Source organism: Schistocerca cancellata, chromosome 4 (assembly GCF_023864275.1).
Source record: "Schistocerca cancellata isolate TAMUIC-IGC-003103 chromosome 4, iqSchCanc2.1, whole genome shotgun sequence".
NCBI lineage: Eukaryota > Metazoa > Arthropoda > Insecta > Orthoptera > Acrididae > Schistocerca > Schistocerca cancellata.
The window spans coordinates 929,181,949-929,198,908 of record NC_064629.1 but is presented as its reverse complement, the minus strand read 5'-3'; the positions used below and the strand labels follow the sequence as shown (position 1 = coordinate 929,198,908).

Genomic DNA, 16,960 nt, shown 5'->3' with positions numbered 1-16,960 from the left:
TATAATGACTTTTTTGGAGGACAAAAATCTCCTCTATAGGAATCAGCATGGATTCTGCAAACAACTGTCATGTTGATACTGTCACTGTAGAATGTTTGACTTTTGTTGATGGAGCCAGAACCTCAACCTCAGCTCTGCTTGCACTCCTTCATCACTATAAAAAAAAAGTCCTTTAAAGAGTTCTTTAAGTTTTGGAAACAAATTGAAATCAGATGGAGCCAAGTTGAGACCCTGCTGGAGATCAGACTCTGAATGTGGCTCTCCAGCAGGGATACGACTTTCTCAAATCCTGCCCCGAAATGAGATCCATCCTTCATGAAATCCTCCCCACTCCACCAAGAGTGTCTTTCCGCCGTCCACCTAACCTTCGTAACCTCTTGGTTCATCCCTATGAAATCCCCAAACCACCTTCCGTACCCTCTGGCTCCTACCCTTGTAACCGCCCCCGGTGTAAAACCTGTCCCATGCACCCTCCCACCACCACCTACTCCAGTCCTGTAACCCGGAAGGTGTACACGATCAAAGGCAGAGCCACGTGTGAAAGCACCCACGTGATTTACCAACTGACCTGCCTACACTGTGACGCTTTCTATGTGGGAATGACCAGCAACAAACTGTCCATTCGCATGAATGGACACAGGCAGGCAGTGTTTGTTGGTAATGAGGATCACCTTGTGGCTAAACATGCCTCGGTGCACGGTATATTGTGCTGCACGTGACAAAATGTAACAGGTGCAGTATCTTTATCATTTAAACCATTATTGGCACAGATGCAGATTTTCTAAAAACACTGCTTATGATGCCTGTGTCTATGTGCCTGTGGTTCTGTCAGTGTGATCATGTGATGTATCTGACCCCAGGAATGTGTCAATAAAGTTTCCCCTTCCTGGGACAATGAATTCACGGTGTTCTTATTTCAATTTCCAGGAGTGTAGCTTTATTGGAAAAGCCAAACTACTGCTGAAGAAAAAAAGCCCATATTACAATGATAGACACTCTTTGCCCTGGTTCCAATCTTTCAAATGCATGCACCATAATAGATCTGTGAATGAATGTCGTAGCTAGTCATTATTATGATTTTCGCTTACTAAGACACAACATAGGAAACTATTGCAAATGGTAAGCTTGGAATGAAGGTCAGATTGTTTAAATTGCTGTATCAAAACATGTAATTGAAGAGCTACTTACCACATTATTGGCCTTGCTCGTCATCCTGAGAAGCAATCGGAGATTGTTGAAAAGATTAGAGTGCTTTACCATTACAACATCGACACAACCATCCCCTATATGACAGTATGGTGACATGCCATTTGGACTTCGTTGACATGCACAGGACACATTTGCACAGTTCACCATAAAGAATTTACCACGGAATGTCTTCCATTCTGCAAAGATATAAGAACAGTTCATATATTGTCATCAGTGTTACTGTGATGGTTTGAACAAGCTGGTAGCTAATTAACAATAGTCAGGATATGTGAAATGGTACACTGATTATCACATGCAATAAACACACATTATCATTTCTATATACATTCATCTGAAATATTTTGAAAATTAATAAATTAAGGGTCCAAGAACTATATGAGAAATAAATACAGAAAACTATACTGCTTGAAATGAATGTATACAGGAGGCTACATGAATTATTCTATTCAATTTATCAAAATACCATATTTACCCAAATATAAAGTGGCCCTGAATATAAGACAACCCCCCCCCCTTTTTCTAAAGAGGCTTCCTCGGTAAAAATTTATTTTTTAATCAAATTTAAAATCTAATTTTCATCAAAATTACAAACTTTGATTGCCGGCACTTTGATAACATAAGGAGAAATTTTAAACAAAAAGAAATTGTTTGCATTAATTTTTATCTTCACTGCCTTTTTTGTTTACTTAGCCTGTAGTCTGGGGAATCATTATTTTAATCATCACCATTCTCATTCTAACAGGATAGCTGTGAAATTTATATCTCCGTTGTCACAAATATTTGGCTGTTTCTTCCGAATATGTTGCAATTTCGTTTCTACATTGATGTGAGAATGTTACAGTGTCAAGCAAACAACTATTCAAGTTGGTGTGCAGAATATATGAGACTGGCAAGGTACCATCATCCTTTCGGAAAAAATATCATGCACACAAATCGGAAGATAGCAAGGGCCAATAAGTGCAAGAACTATTGCACAATCAGCGTAACAGCTCATGTAGCCAAGCTGCTGAGAAGAAGAATATACAGAAGAATGGGAAAAAATTGAGGATCTGTTATATAATAATCAGTTTGGCTTTAGGAAAGGTAAAGGCGATTCTGACATTACAGTTGATAATGTAAGCAAGACTAAAGAAAAATCAAGACATGCTTATAGGATTTGTTGACCTAGAAACAGCATTGGACAATGTCAAATAGGGCAGCATGTTTTAAATTCTGAGAAAAATAAGAGTACATTATAGGGAAAGATGGGTAACATACAGTATGTTCAAGAACCAGAAGGAACAATAAGATTAGATGACCAAGAATGAAGTGCTCAAGATAAAAAGGGTGTAAGACAGGGATGCAGCCTTTCACCTCTATTGTTCAATCTCTGCATCAAAGAAGCAGTGACAGAAATAAAGGAAAACTTCAAGGGTGTGATTAACACCCAGGGTGAAAGGATATCAGTGAAAGGTTCACTCAGGTTAGAAAGGGTGTAAAACAGGGATGCAGCCTTTTACCACTATTGTTCAATCTGTGCATGAAAGAAGCAATCACAGAAATAAAGGAAAGCTCCAAGGGTGGGATTAACATCCAGGGAGAAAGGATATCAGTGAAAGGTTCACTCAGGTTAAAAAGGGTGTAAGACAGGGATGCAGCCTTTTACCACTATTGTTCAATCTAAGCATGAAAGAAGCAATCACAGAAATAAAGGAAAGCTTCAAGGGTGGGATTAACATCCAGGGTGAAAGGATATAAATGAAAAGATTCACTTAAGACATTGCTATCCTCAGTGAAAGTGAAGAAGACTCACAGGATCTGCTGAATGGAATGAACAGTCTGATGAGTACAGAGTATGGATTAAGAGTAAACCAGAAAAAGATGAAAGTAATTAGAAACAGCAGAAATAAGAGTGGCAAGAAAGTTAACATCAAAACTAATGATCAGAAAGTAGATGAAGTTAAGGAATACTGCTACCTTGGAAGCAAAGTAACCCATGATGGACAAAGCAAGGTGGACACATGAAGCAAACTAGGTCAGGCAAAGAGGCAGACTTCTGTCTACTGGTATCAAACACAGGTCTTTATTTCAGAAAGAAATTGCTGAGAATGTACATTTGGAGCACAGAAAGGTATGTTAGTAAATCATGGAAAGTGGGTAAAGTGGAAGAGAATAGTATTCAAGCATTTGAGACGTGGTGCTACAGAATAATGTTGAAAATCTGAAATCTAGAGGACTGATGACATAAGTAATGTGGTTCTCTGCAGAACTGGTGAAGAAAGGAACACAAGGAAAACACTGACAAGAAGAAGGGACAGGATGATAGCGCATGTTTTAAGTCATCAGGGAATAACTCCCTGGTACTAGAGGGAAAAAACTGTATGGGAGGACAAGAGATTGGAATGCATCCAGCAAATAATTGAGGATATAATGTGCAAATGCTACTCTGAATGAAAAGGTTGGTGCAGGGGAGGAATTCATGTTGGGATGCATCAAACAAGTCAGAAAACTGTTGACTTCAAACACACACACACACAAACCTATACTTATGTATGTATATACAGAAAAATATTCTCTGCTAACCCATCAGTAATAGTAAATAATTAGCAACCTGCCCCAGCTTCACACGCGGGTTTCACAAAATATCTATGGTTGGATGAATTGTCTGGCATAGTGGTATTATGAGGGGTGTTCAGTAAGTAATGCAACACTTTTTTTTCTCAGCCAATTGCAGTTTAAAATATGTGGATTTGTTGTGGGACATCCTGGTTTTGCCTTTACAGTTTCACGAAGTTCCGACAGGCGGCGGCGCTATACATAACCTACAAAATGGTGTCTGTAACAGAGGTGTTTTCCAAGAGTTTCCTTTGGTGGAAAACCAGAGGATCACAGATATTCATAGACACCTGGAGAATGTCTACGGTGTGATGCCGAGTAAGGCATCTGTCATCATCGCAACAAGGATAAGTAAACCTGTCTGATCTCGCACGAGCCGGATGGCCACGTACAGCTGTGACTCCTGCAATGTCGGAATGTGCAGATACTCTCATTCGAAATGATCAACGGTTGACAATCGAGTACCTCGCTGCCCAACTGGATGTCTCTCTTAGTAGTGCTGACGCAATCGCCCTCCAGTTGGGGAAATCACGGGGTGCCCACCGTGTTCCTCGCTGCCTAACAGAAGACCTCATCTGTTTGGTCCTATGAAGGATGCACTCTGTGGGAAGTAGTACGTGGATGATGAGGAGGAGACATTGGCTCTGATGTTGATTAGTAGAGTGATAACATGCAGGCATACAGGCACTCCCAGTAAGGTGACATAATGCTGCTGCACTGAATGGAGATTATGTTGAAAAATAGGGTTTTGTAGCCAAAAGAGTCTCGAATAATAGGATGTTTTGGAATCCTGAATAAAACCATCCTGCATTCAGAAAAAAACTTGTGTTACATTACTTATTGAATGCCCCTCATAAATTATATACACAAATATTTCTTACGAATCAGAGTACCTATTAGTGAAAACCATACCAAAATCCTTATGGTAGTTCCTGAGATTAGTCTTCACACACAGACAGAAAAATGCAGCACGGAACTTTAATCTATATTATTAATAAAACTATAAAACCATTGCGTACGTCTGTCTGTCTGTTCGAACATGCTATCTCCAAAAGTACTAGACAAATTTTCACGGGGTTTTCGGAGGTAGCTCACGCGTAACTTGGAGCACCTTATAGGCTTTGTTTCCTCAAAGTCTGAACGTGGAGAAAAAAGATATTGTAGTTTAAAGTCTTATCTAAAACTGCCTGCTCAGCTCAGTAGCTCAAATGTTTAATCATCACGGCATAACACACAAAGAAGAAATAGACGGCGCTGTTAGTATTGCAGTACACCACAGAACCAATAGATAACACCGTTAATTTTTTTTCACTCAGTGACAGATGTATTTTCAGAAGTTTAAACCAATGACAGAATTAAGCACCACAATCATATCTTTACAAATACAATCTAACAGTGGATTTACTTAGCTAGGATATACAGATTTACTGATTTTGCTTTATGTATTAAACACTTAATGGCAGTGCTCTGCTTCTTTCAGTAAGCTTTTACTTACGTACTGTGCTAGGAAAAATGAATTTATCAAGTTTGATTTGGCTGCTCAATCATTACACATTTTTTTTTAAAAAACTTCCCGGCACATTAAAACTGCACGCCGTATCGAGAGTCGAACTCGGGACCTCTGCCTTACGTGGGCAAGTGCTCTACCGACTGAGCTATCCGAGCACAACTTGTGACTCGTCCTCACAGCTTCAATTCTGCCAGTACCTCATCTCCTACTATCCAAACTTCACAGAAGTTCTTCTGCAAACCTTGCAGAACTAGCACTCCTGGAAGAAAGGATGTGCAGAGACAGGTCTTTGCCACAGCCTGGGGATGTTTCCAGAATGATATTCTGGATATCTTGTTTTGTTAAAAAAAATATAAATAAAATAAAAAGGCAACTCTTTCTGAATACATGAGCATAGCTAAAAGACTGAGGACCCTGCAGTCTCAAGAATCCAATGAAGATCATGAGGTGAGACTTGCTGTGGCTCGAGAACATCAGGCTTTAACTCTCTATTTGGAAACTCTTTCCAAAATTGATGCACTACGTACCTCTGATGCAGTATCTTCCTCCTCAGAACCCTTCACTCACAGAAGCTTAACATTACTTCTCTCCAATGTAACATCACACAAACAGTAATTTTGACAGGATGTGCCACAGGTGAGCGAGTTTTATACCTAAAATTCCACTTATCCTAATTTGCTACTTTGCTTTGTATGTGTATAATTCCTGGTGAGCTTATGTTATGCCACAACCATAAACAAAGCACAATGCCAGCTGACGTGTGTAGTACATGCGGGCATTATTGTCAGTTGATTTTCACATGGCCAGACCTACATGATCCTCTCTAATGCTGGTAAAGCAAGCAAGCTCTTCATTCGTGTCCCCAATCAAATCACTTCAAACGTTTTATACTAAGAAGCTTTATAAGTCAAAAATAAATTCTGTGCATAGAAAATCTCAGGCACAGCTATAAATAAATACCCGGGCAATGCCAGGTTTCTCAGCTAGTTTATAATATGTATAGATAATTATCATGCCTAACCATTGTCTGTGTAGCAGAAATGCTGCGAGTCCACTATTACACTACTCTGCTATATTCCACTTGAGCCTAACAACAGGGACCGATGACAATACAGTTTGATCCCCCCCCCCCCCCCCTCTTTTAAACCAACCACCTAACAACAGACTTAAGTGATGGGTTTTCTGTTAAATGGGCAGAGGAGGAGACTGGAAACTCGAGTCTCCAAGCTTGCAGGGATGGAAAGTTTGGAAATGACATCATAGGATTGCTGGTGAGTTTAAAGCAAGTTCACAACCATCATTTCTGATCTCTATTTTCTGTCATTATTTCACATGCTGTGGTTGGGAATTCATTGGCAGTACCTTGCTAGTTGATGCCCAAAGCAGAACACAGCATCTAAAGCCTATCAAATTCGATGTCTGGTTCACAAGGGCAGATGGGAAAGAGCATCCATTCTTGCATGCAGCATAGTGGGCTGAGAGTTGATTTTGTAATTGTAATGTTGCTGAACACTTCAAAGAAAACTTGAGTCCCATTTCAAACAGGTACCCCACTCATACAATTATTGTCAGTGGTGACTACAATCTATCCTCAATATGCTGGAAAAATTATACGTTTAAAGACTCCGGCAGGCATAAAATGCCAATTGAAATTGTACTGAATGCTTTTTCAGAAAATTATTTTGAACAATTAGTTCATGAGCCCACTCGAAGCACAAATGGTTGCGAAAGCATACTTGACCTCTTAGCAACAAATCATCCTGGACAAATAGTGAGTACCATGATGAATACAGGGATTAGTGACCACAAGGCTGTTGCTGCTAAGCTGAATATCGTAACACCTACAACAATAAAAAATAAACGCAAAGTATATCTATTTAAATAAGCTGATAAAAATTTTCTTAATGCCTTTTTAAGAGACAGTCATTACTCTTTCCGATCTGATCACATAAGTGTAGAAAAGTTGTGGGATGATTTCAAAGAGATAGTATCAACAGAAATTGAGAGATATATACCACATAAACTAATAAGTGATGGTACTGATCCCCCATGGTACACAAAACGGATCAGATTGCTGTTGCAGAAGCAACAAAAAAAGCATGCCAAATTTAAAAAGAATGCAAAACCCCCAAGACTGGCAAAGTTTTGCAGAAGTTTGAAATATAGCGTGTACTTCAATGCGAGATGCTTTCAATAATTTCCACAATGAAACTCTGTCTTAAAATCTGGCAGAAAACCCAAAGAGATTCTGGTCGTACATAAAGCACGCCAGTGACAAGATGTGATCAATACCTTCACTGCACGATAACTATGGTGGAGTCACTGATGACAGTGCCACTAAAGCAGAGTTATTACACACGATTTTCTGAAACTCCTTCACCAAAGAAGATGAAGTAAATATTCCTGAATTCCAATCAAGAACAACTGCCAAGATGAGGAACATAGAAATAGATATCCTCGTTGCAAAGCAGCTTAAATCACTTAATAAAGCCAAGGCCTCCAGTCCAGATTGTATACCAGTCAGGTTCCTCTCAGAGTATGCTGATACAATAGCTCCATATTTAGCAATTATATACAACCGCTCACTCACAGAAAGATCCGTACCTAAAGACTGGAAAATTCCTCAAGTCACACCAATACCCAAAAAGGGAAGTAGGAGTAATCCACTGAATTACAGGCCCATATCACTAGTGTCAATTTGCAGTATGGTTTAAGAACATACACTGTATTCAAACATTATGAAGTACCTCGAAGAAAACGATATATTGGCACATAGTCAGCATGGATTCAGAAAATATCTTTCTTGTGAAACACAACTAGCTCTTTATACTCATGAAGTAATGAGTGCTATCGACAGGGGATGTCAAATTGATACCATATTTTTAGATTTCCAGGGGACTTTCAACTCCGTTCCTTACAAGTGTGTTCTAACGAAACTGCTTGCCTATGGAATATCACCTCAGTTGTGTGACTGGATTCGTGATTTTCTGTCAGAAAGGTCACAGTTCATAGTAATGGATGGAAAGTCATCGAGTAAAACAGAATCCAGCATTCCCTATGGAAGGGTTATAGGCCCTCTATTGTTCCTGATCAATATTAATGACATAGGAGACAATCTGAGAAGCCATCTTAGATTATTTGCAGATGACGCTGTCATTTACCATCTTGTAAAGTCATCAGATGACCAAAATGAATTGCAAAATGATTTAGATAAGATATCTGTATGGTCCGAAAAGTGTCAGTTGACCCTGAATAAACAAACGTGTGAAGCTATTAATGTCAGTACTAAAAGAAATCCGCTACATTTTGATTACGCGAAAAGTCACACAAATCTGAAGGCTGTAAATTCAACTAAATACTTAGGGATTACAATTACAAACAACCTAAATTGGAGTGATCATGTAGATAATGTTGTGGGTAGAGCAAAACAAAGATTGCGATTGATTGGCAGAATACTTAGAAGCTGCAACAGGTCTGCAAAGGATACTGCTTACACCACGCTTGTCTGCCCTATTCTGGAGTATTGCTGTGCGGTGTGGGATCTGCATCATGTGGGACTGACAGATGACATCAAAAAAGTACAGAGAAGGGCAGCTTATTTTGTATTATCATGAAATACGGGAGATAGTGCTACAGACATGATACATGAATTGGAGTCGCAATCATTAAAACAAAGGCATTTTTTGTTGTGACAGGATCTTCTCATGAAATTTCAATCACCAGTTTTCTCCTCGGATTGCGAAAACATTCTGTTGGCACCCACCTACATAGGAAGAAATGATCATGATGATAAAATAAGAAAAATCAGGGCTTGAACAGAAAAATTTAAGTGCTTGTTTTTCCCGCATGCCATTCGAGAGTGGAATGGTAGAGAGACAGCTTGAAGGTGGTTCATTGAACCCTCTGCCAGGCACCTTATTGTGAATAGCAGAGTAAGTTAAGCGACTAATCGTGGTCCATCACTGATTTCCCTTATGACCTTTATAACACCAGAAGAGATCGGCGATCCCTCTGACAATGTGTCAGTTCTGCTGTAGGCTGCTGCCCAGTGAAATGGAGGCAGGGTTTGTTTCCCTGCACCATACCTTCCCCTGTGGCAGTCAAAATTCTAGTCTGTTTACACTCGTGGCCATCTGTGACTATAGCCTATAGTGCCTGCTCTCTGCACTATAGTGATTCGAAAACAAAATCTGTAACATTTTTTGACGGTGCTAAAATTCTTCCCCTAACATTAAAATAAATTTGCTGATAGTTCAGTTCTACTTCTACCCTAAGAGCCTCATTGGTTCTATCTATAGCATTGTCAGGCATGGATCATAGGGCTATGAATGCCCACAAAAGGTCAAAATTAGTATTCTGCACATTTTTTAATCTTCAAATTGGGTGGGAAAAGACAAATAATGTCCAGAAACAGCTTATATTGGAGACACATTCACTTACCTGGTGGGAAAATACTGCTACTTTTGAACAGAACAATCACTTTTGAAAGCTTAAATGCAGCCAAATGAAGAAAACAAAGGTCACTTCGGAAGAAAAAGGTGTTGAAGTTTTTGCAATGGCAAATGTTCCACTCAGAAAGTTCCCAAACAGCACTTGTTTTAACAGTCACTTTCAAAGAACTAATAATTTGTTTATCTTCACTCATGTAGCATCACAACCTTTTAAATTTGTGCATCTAACCATTTACAAAGAAAATAAATGCAAACTTCAACAAAAATAAACACGAATTTCCCAAAAAAATTAATGTTAATTTTGCGAAAAATAGACGAAACATTTTAGTGATTGCTAATACAGTCTTCTAAATTTGCAAGTTGGGCTTTTTTTTTCCCTTCCCCAGCGGCATATTTATGCGATAATACTGTGCCACTGCTGAAGTCTGGAATTCTATCTGGCATACTTCTGTCCAGATGTGACTGGAAAGGGAAACTGAATCCCTCCAAGACGCTAAAAAAATATAGTACGCAGAGTGTCTTCTGCCCTCTATCCAACACTTGTTGATTGCTCTCTTAAGTGTAAAACAGTACTGGCCTTTGCCAGGCAAGCATGTAATGCATTCCTTGAAATTATAATATGATTTGTGCTGATAAAATAATTTCCATAAATGCAGAACAGTGCATCAGTGGAAAATGAGACTTTTGTAACATAGAAAGTATGTCATAGAAGACTACTGCATGGCTGAAGGGTATACATTGAATTTCAGTTGTACAAAATTGTTCACTCAGGCAACAAGTTACCGAGACTGAGTTGTATAGAAGTCCACAAGAATTTTCATTTTAGACAATTTAATAAATCAGGACAACAAATCCTATCTTAGCAACATCTGTAATTCTTCCACGACGTACTCACTGCTCAGTACCTCAAGGCTCAGTCAGTCATAAGTGCGGGGAAATGAAAGACAGTCTTATGTAATCTACGGGTGCTCTCTGCTTTAGCACAGATGAACAGTGTGATGAAGCAATGGGAAAACATATAATCCCCGCATACATGCTGTAACACTCAGTATGTCAGATCACTCGATGATAACAGAATGGTACGTCATCGAAGTACCGTGTAATTTCTACGATTTAACCTGCCTGTACAACCAGAATCCATTCGGTTTTGAGTATCCTGTTTGGTTTTATAAAGTCTTGTAACTAATAATTCCAGTAGCAAAATACTTCACTCTGTTGTCTGAAACTTGCAGAGTTACAATTGCACTTGGTAAACCATAGGAAATGTGATTTATCTTACATCAACCGATTCCTATCAGTTGCTTCAAAAATAATTGTTTGGTTAAACTGTTAACTATTCATTTCAAGTATTAACATTTACGAAACTGTTTTTCAGTGACAATATGTAAGTTATGCAGATGTTCCAAGTTGCAAGCACAACTCTTGAACGACTTTGGGAGTGATATTACTTTTCAGTCAATATAGCATATAATTCTAACTTATCTGTGCTTATCTTCCATTTTCATGTATAAGTTCATTAGGCTATACTGAAAATATGCATTAATTTATTATATTATTCTATCTAAGGATGATCCCCTCTCTGAACACTTCACTATGATTATATAATTTATTTCCAGCCTAGTCAAACATTACAGCACAGTACAAATGACTCAACAGTATTCTATGATATTATAGCAGACACTCTGAGTGGTAACTATGGTTTGTTTTACATCTTTCCTAAATAATAAATAATTAAAAAGCAAAATTCTGTACAAATTAGCTTTCAAGATATCAATGGGATTTTTATTGGCAATATCTGTCAAAATCTGCAAGTATATATATATATTTTTAAATATGAACATATAAAACTATGTTCTAAGCTGAATAATATGTGTGACCTCCTGGTGACAGTGGTGTTGCATCTTTGGTAGACTGCCTTGTAGAGCATCGGGCACAGTTCTGCTTGCACCGGGGACCTTCAGCTGCACTTGTACCATCAGCTAAGAGTCGCACCTCTCCCTCGTAGCCCTTATTACAGAAGAACTTCTTAAAACCTATAAATGTGTGAAATGTATTAATTTATAGACATTTGAGACAGCATCTCACACAATAATACAATTAAAAAACAATGCTTTATGTAATTTCTGTGACTGTCTATCTTTTGGCAACACTCTATTTAAATAAAGTTTAACAAATAAAATATGTATTATCATAAATATTCAACATGCTATTTTCATATTTTTTCAAATTATCTTATTTGTTGCAACTTTCCTGTACGTTTTTCACCCTTGATTCGAGATGTCAACAAACCAAGTGATTCTAAATGCCCATATTTGTTTCTGAAATGTAGTTACATAGAAATAGGGTAAAAAAACTATTCATTTACTTTGTACTGTTGTTTAACACTCTACAGTGACCATTTCAAGCAACACAGAAGACCGACGACAACACACCTTTAGCAGTAACTCTAGAATACGGTTCAGCTATTGTCTGTAGAGCTGTGGCTTACAATGTTAAGTTCATTCAGAAAAAAATTATAATTTTTTAGAAAAGTCATGTCTTCAGCCATATAATCAAGCTATTTTTGTTATATTAAGGAATATCATATACAAATTCTCAGTTAAAGAGAAATGCCCTTCACTAGAGACACGACATAAATAAACCAAATTTTCATGTGGCAACGATACATGGCTGTAAGGTGCATATATCAAAGTGACATGCTGGGAACAGTTAGTTAGATAGCTAGTTTCATATTCCATGCATCATTTTGGATTCTAAGTAATAATGATGTGGAACAAGTCATTTTACATTCACATCGCAAATTAATTTACCCACTTCCAGCATGCTGGATGGCAATAGGCAGCAACTTACTATGATTCAGTGAAATTATAAAACTGTTGAAGTTGCAGCTTAGGGTCATGATTTAATTATCATTTCATTCTAGAGAGCTGCCGGTCACCGACAGTATCTGTAAGACACGTCCGAAAGAACAGATACCATCTTCATATAGCATGTACGAGTGACTAAGTGCAAGGTACACTTTGAATGCGACAGTCCAGTGCTGAATGCAGCAAAACATTTGACTGTCAAAAGCAAATAGTACCTTACACTTAGCCAGTCATTCAAGCAATGTGGCCAGCTTACACACAATTTGGTGTTATGGTAGGATTTATGTGGAGGGATTGATAAAGGACTAAGGTCTAAAACTGGTTGCCATGTGCATAAAAACAACTTCTGTGCAACTCTGACAGTTTTGTAATTTCATTGCAAATTAATGTGTAAATATCACTACATGCTGAACATTTAGAGAGACAGACAGACAGAGAGAGAGAGAGGGGGGGGGGGGGGAGCCCATATCAAACATATCTGATATAGTGAAAGAGTTGTCTATGGTTTAAAGCATGTTACGGCACTGGTAAACTGTAGGTGTGCCAACGTGACACTGACAAACGTAACTCATATAATTAATTACATTTCAGCAAGATCTTATGAGGAGCTACAGAAGCCTGAACAGTCTATCCAATGTATTATGCTGGTTGGGACATGTCAACTGTGAATGAATGCTGGTACTGATTGTCCAAGGAAGGAGCACACATTTTATCATCATCATTCTGGACAACAGCAGTACACAAATTCACATCTAGACCATTGTGTCAAATGAGCAGCCACTGTTGATTACATGGTGATCAATGGGCAAATTAGAACCAATATTCAATTCTGAGTATTAACTAGGACCATCAGGAACAATTTTCTAGGTGCTGGACAACAAACAATGATGCAGCTCATAAGGCTTCTTCTCAATGTTCATTATCCTACAGCCAATGATTATACAAAAGATAAAACTGGAAGGATAAAGTTGCAACGTTGTGTTTAGTGATGAGAGCAGACTAAACTTTGATATGGGTGATGATTGTTAGTGAGTGCAATGTTAATCAGGAGATAGTCAACTACTGGAGTGTACTAAGTGAGAACATACAGGACAAAGGATCATGGTGTGGGGAACTTGTGAAGCTGCTGATGTGCAAGTCTCATTTGAGTTCCTCTTTTATCCATAGTTGACAATTGACATAGTAAATAATACTATGAAATTTTCACTGCTGTACATGACACTGCACATGTTGAAAGTACTTCCAACAGGTCTTTATTTTAATGCAGGCACTGAAATGATTATAATAATCTTGCAGTTTAACTTAGCACAGTGTTTGTATTAAATAGTAGGATCAAACTTACACTGCTTTGCACTGGATCTGCATAAGCATAATTCTATGAGTGGCAAGTTTCATGATTAACACAGGTTCCTCTCACTTACATTTCCTAGCTTCCATTTACTTTCTCATTGTCCAAACACTTATTTTGTAGGTTCAACATGTAGATGTATAGTTTACAAATTAAATAAACATTATTTTATTACATTTTCAATAAAACCACAGTAAACAGGAGTTGCAGGTGAGTCATTCCACATCTGTTCAACCAGGGGCTCCAGCTCATAGTCTCAGATTTGACTGAAATTCAGTACACTAATTACACCATGTGTGGAACACTCGTGTACAAAGTATTAGTTTCCCCTGCCAATTAGACACAGAAATATGACTTCTGAAAGAAGGGGGCGTGACCCGGAAATGGCAACCCGCATCTATCTTCAGACCCAACTTCAAGTCTTAATAACTTTGGAACTATTCCACACAGTCCAGTGAAATTTTTACATCCCAGTAACATCCATTTAGAGAACACACTCCATGAATCAAAACACCAAAAACATATTTCTGAGGGAAAGTAAAAAAATTCCAAAATGTGATTTAAAAAATGTAATATGTTAAAAGGTACATATTCCAAATATAATTCACTCAAAAAGGGTATACATTTTTTTTGGGAAGCTTAATGTGGCCTAAACACACACAGAACTCATCATGCCCATATCAGTCACAAAAACTGAGTTACATGCACACAAAAATACAAAAATTTGAAAAATTACCTGAAAAACATGGAATTTCGAAGTGTAGTAACACAAAAGGGACAAGTGGTATCCAAGCCAAATTTCACACACTGCATAAGTAAACCATAATGATATATCTCTCAAAATTTCAGCATGTTATTGCAAGACATTTGTGTATAATGGAAGTTGACCTTAAGCTGTATTTGGTGATGTGGCCATTGTTCCAGAACACAATTTTGTAAAAACATATCGTAAACTGTTCTGCCTCTTCTTATCCTCTCCCACAACTGTTTAATCACTAAGCAACAACATATAGACAGATTAACACAACCTATAATTAATGTTTACTGCACCTTAACTGCTAAAAACCAGTCGATTGTGCTTCGAACAGAAGTTCTCCCACACTTTAGCTACTGTACTCTGTACATTTAGTGGCAAACTGTACTGTCTTCCTGACACTGAGGTAGGAACTGGAACTGTCATAAGAATATCTTCAAAAAGAATCCAACACCTGTCTGCCAAACGTGGCCAATGAAATGATCTTGCTGGTCCTGCTGGTGCCATGAAGTTCACAAATACATCACCTTCTTCTTCACAGCACTCTGCAACACATCCTAAGTACCATTTGTCATCATAAACAGCAATAACATAGCAACCTGGTTGTATGTTGTTGCTTTTGCTTCTGAATCCTGAGTCAGACACACTGTGAAGACACATGTTGTGCATGAACCTATAGTTATAACTGGACAGTCTGCTCATCTGCACATTATCAGAGTCTGCTGGAGAGAAGTGATGATGGCTCCTTGTGCCTGCAACAGTTTTAACGTGTTCTAGTCTGCTTTTTAGCAACTCTTCGACTGATTTCACCTCAGCTTTTGAAACATAGAATGACTGTATGCCAGAGATATTTTTCTGTACCCAGGTAAATAATTGAAGAGGTGTTGGAATGTGACCGTATGTAGGGGGCTGCAGACGAACTCATGATACCATGCACTTAATGGTAGCACCAATACCATCACATACATTTTTACCATGACTTGTTGTGAAAAAATTCCTTTTGCGTGAATCTGAAAATCGTGGTAATGCATGCATAAATTTTTGAGATTTTTACAGTTTTTGTGCTGACTGGCTGCCCCATCACTGAAGTATTTCGCAAAATGTATGTGGGGCAGCTTGTTTTTCACATATGCCATGACAGAACGAATGTGGGCATGAACTGGAATGGCATCATGAATTAAACAAGTCACTAAAAAGGCACAGGTTTATGACAGACACATCACCTGATTCACCTCTATAGTAAATCGCAAATGGCTGGAGAGTTGCTTGACTGTTGTCCCAATGACATCCTTGGATGGCATCTTGAACTATAAATGCATAATTTTCAGAAAAGTCTAGTATTACTATAATTTTATCTTGTTTCAAATTATCCTTACAAAACTGGAGATAAGCCGATTGTGCTGTTGCTGTGAAGCTGTGTGTGGTCAGTTTGTCCATTTTTTGACAACACATTTCAACAAAATCTTCCACTGTACTTTGCTTTGTTTCAAGACTTGTGCAGTCCATGTGTGTCTATTGTTTATAAGAAACAAGTTCATCGTCATCCATAAGGAGTTCACCATACAGTTTGTTATTCATGTGTTCTGCAAGATTTGCCTTACCAGGACACTTTTCACACCTGTGCATCATGCACTGGTAGGAACTGATGTCCCACACTAGCAGCTTCATTGCACCTTTGTAATCCAGACCAGAATCCTTTATAGCAGCAAACATCAGCTTAGCATTTTGATGGGTCTCACATACACAAACATTGTGTGTGCCCCTTGCACTTACAGGCACAACCTATTTTGGCCGAAGATTGAAAAAAGATGATAAACCTACTTTGGTATTGGGATACTTTTCCTTGAATTCTAAATATAGTTCTGATATGCTGCATAGCAACAGTCTTTTTTGCATCTGTACATGTACATTTCCCAATTTCACTGTTACATAGTCTTTAATTCCAGGCATTATTCGGCTGTAGTCATTATTTTCATAAAACTCCGACACTAGCAACTTTATTTCTGAACTCAATTGCTTACCCTGAGCCTGCTGAAGTTGTGGAAGCACTCCTTGGGTTGCTTTTATTTTCCTAGCTTGCTTTACCATATATGTAGAAACATTGAATTCCTTTGCAGTGTAGTCAATAGACCAGCTGGAAGATGCAAGGGTAAGAATAGCTACTTTTTTCTGGCGTCTGGATATGGCATGTTTTTCTTTCAAATCATGCACAATTTTGTCCAAATC

At 38.2% G+C, this 16,960-nt stretch overlaps 1 protein-coding gene across 1 annotated transcript in view; it reads right to left on the bottom strand.

Annotated features, from left to right (window-relative positions):
• LOC126184510 (ceramide kinase) overlaps positions 1–16,960 on the bottom strand; it is a gene marked incomplete at its 5' end in the record, with an annotated part of 98,681 nt that overhangs the window by 17,068 nt on the left and 64,653 nt on the right. Inside the window, 2 exons of the mRNA XM_049926903.1 lie at positions 1,189–1,385; positions 11,643–11,798. Of these exons, the coding sequence (XP_049782860.1) occupies positions 1,189–1,385; positions 11,643–11,798 (353 nt within the window). The remainder of the gene's footprint in view (positions 1–1,188; positions 1,386–11,642; positions 11,799–16,960) is intronic.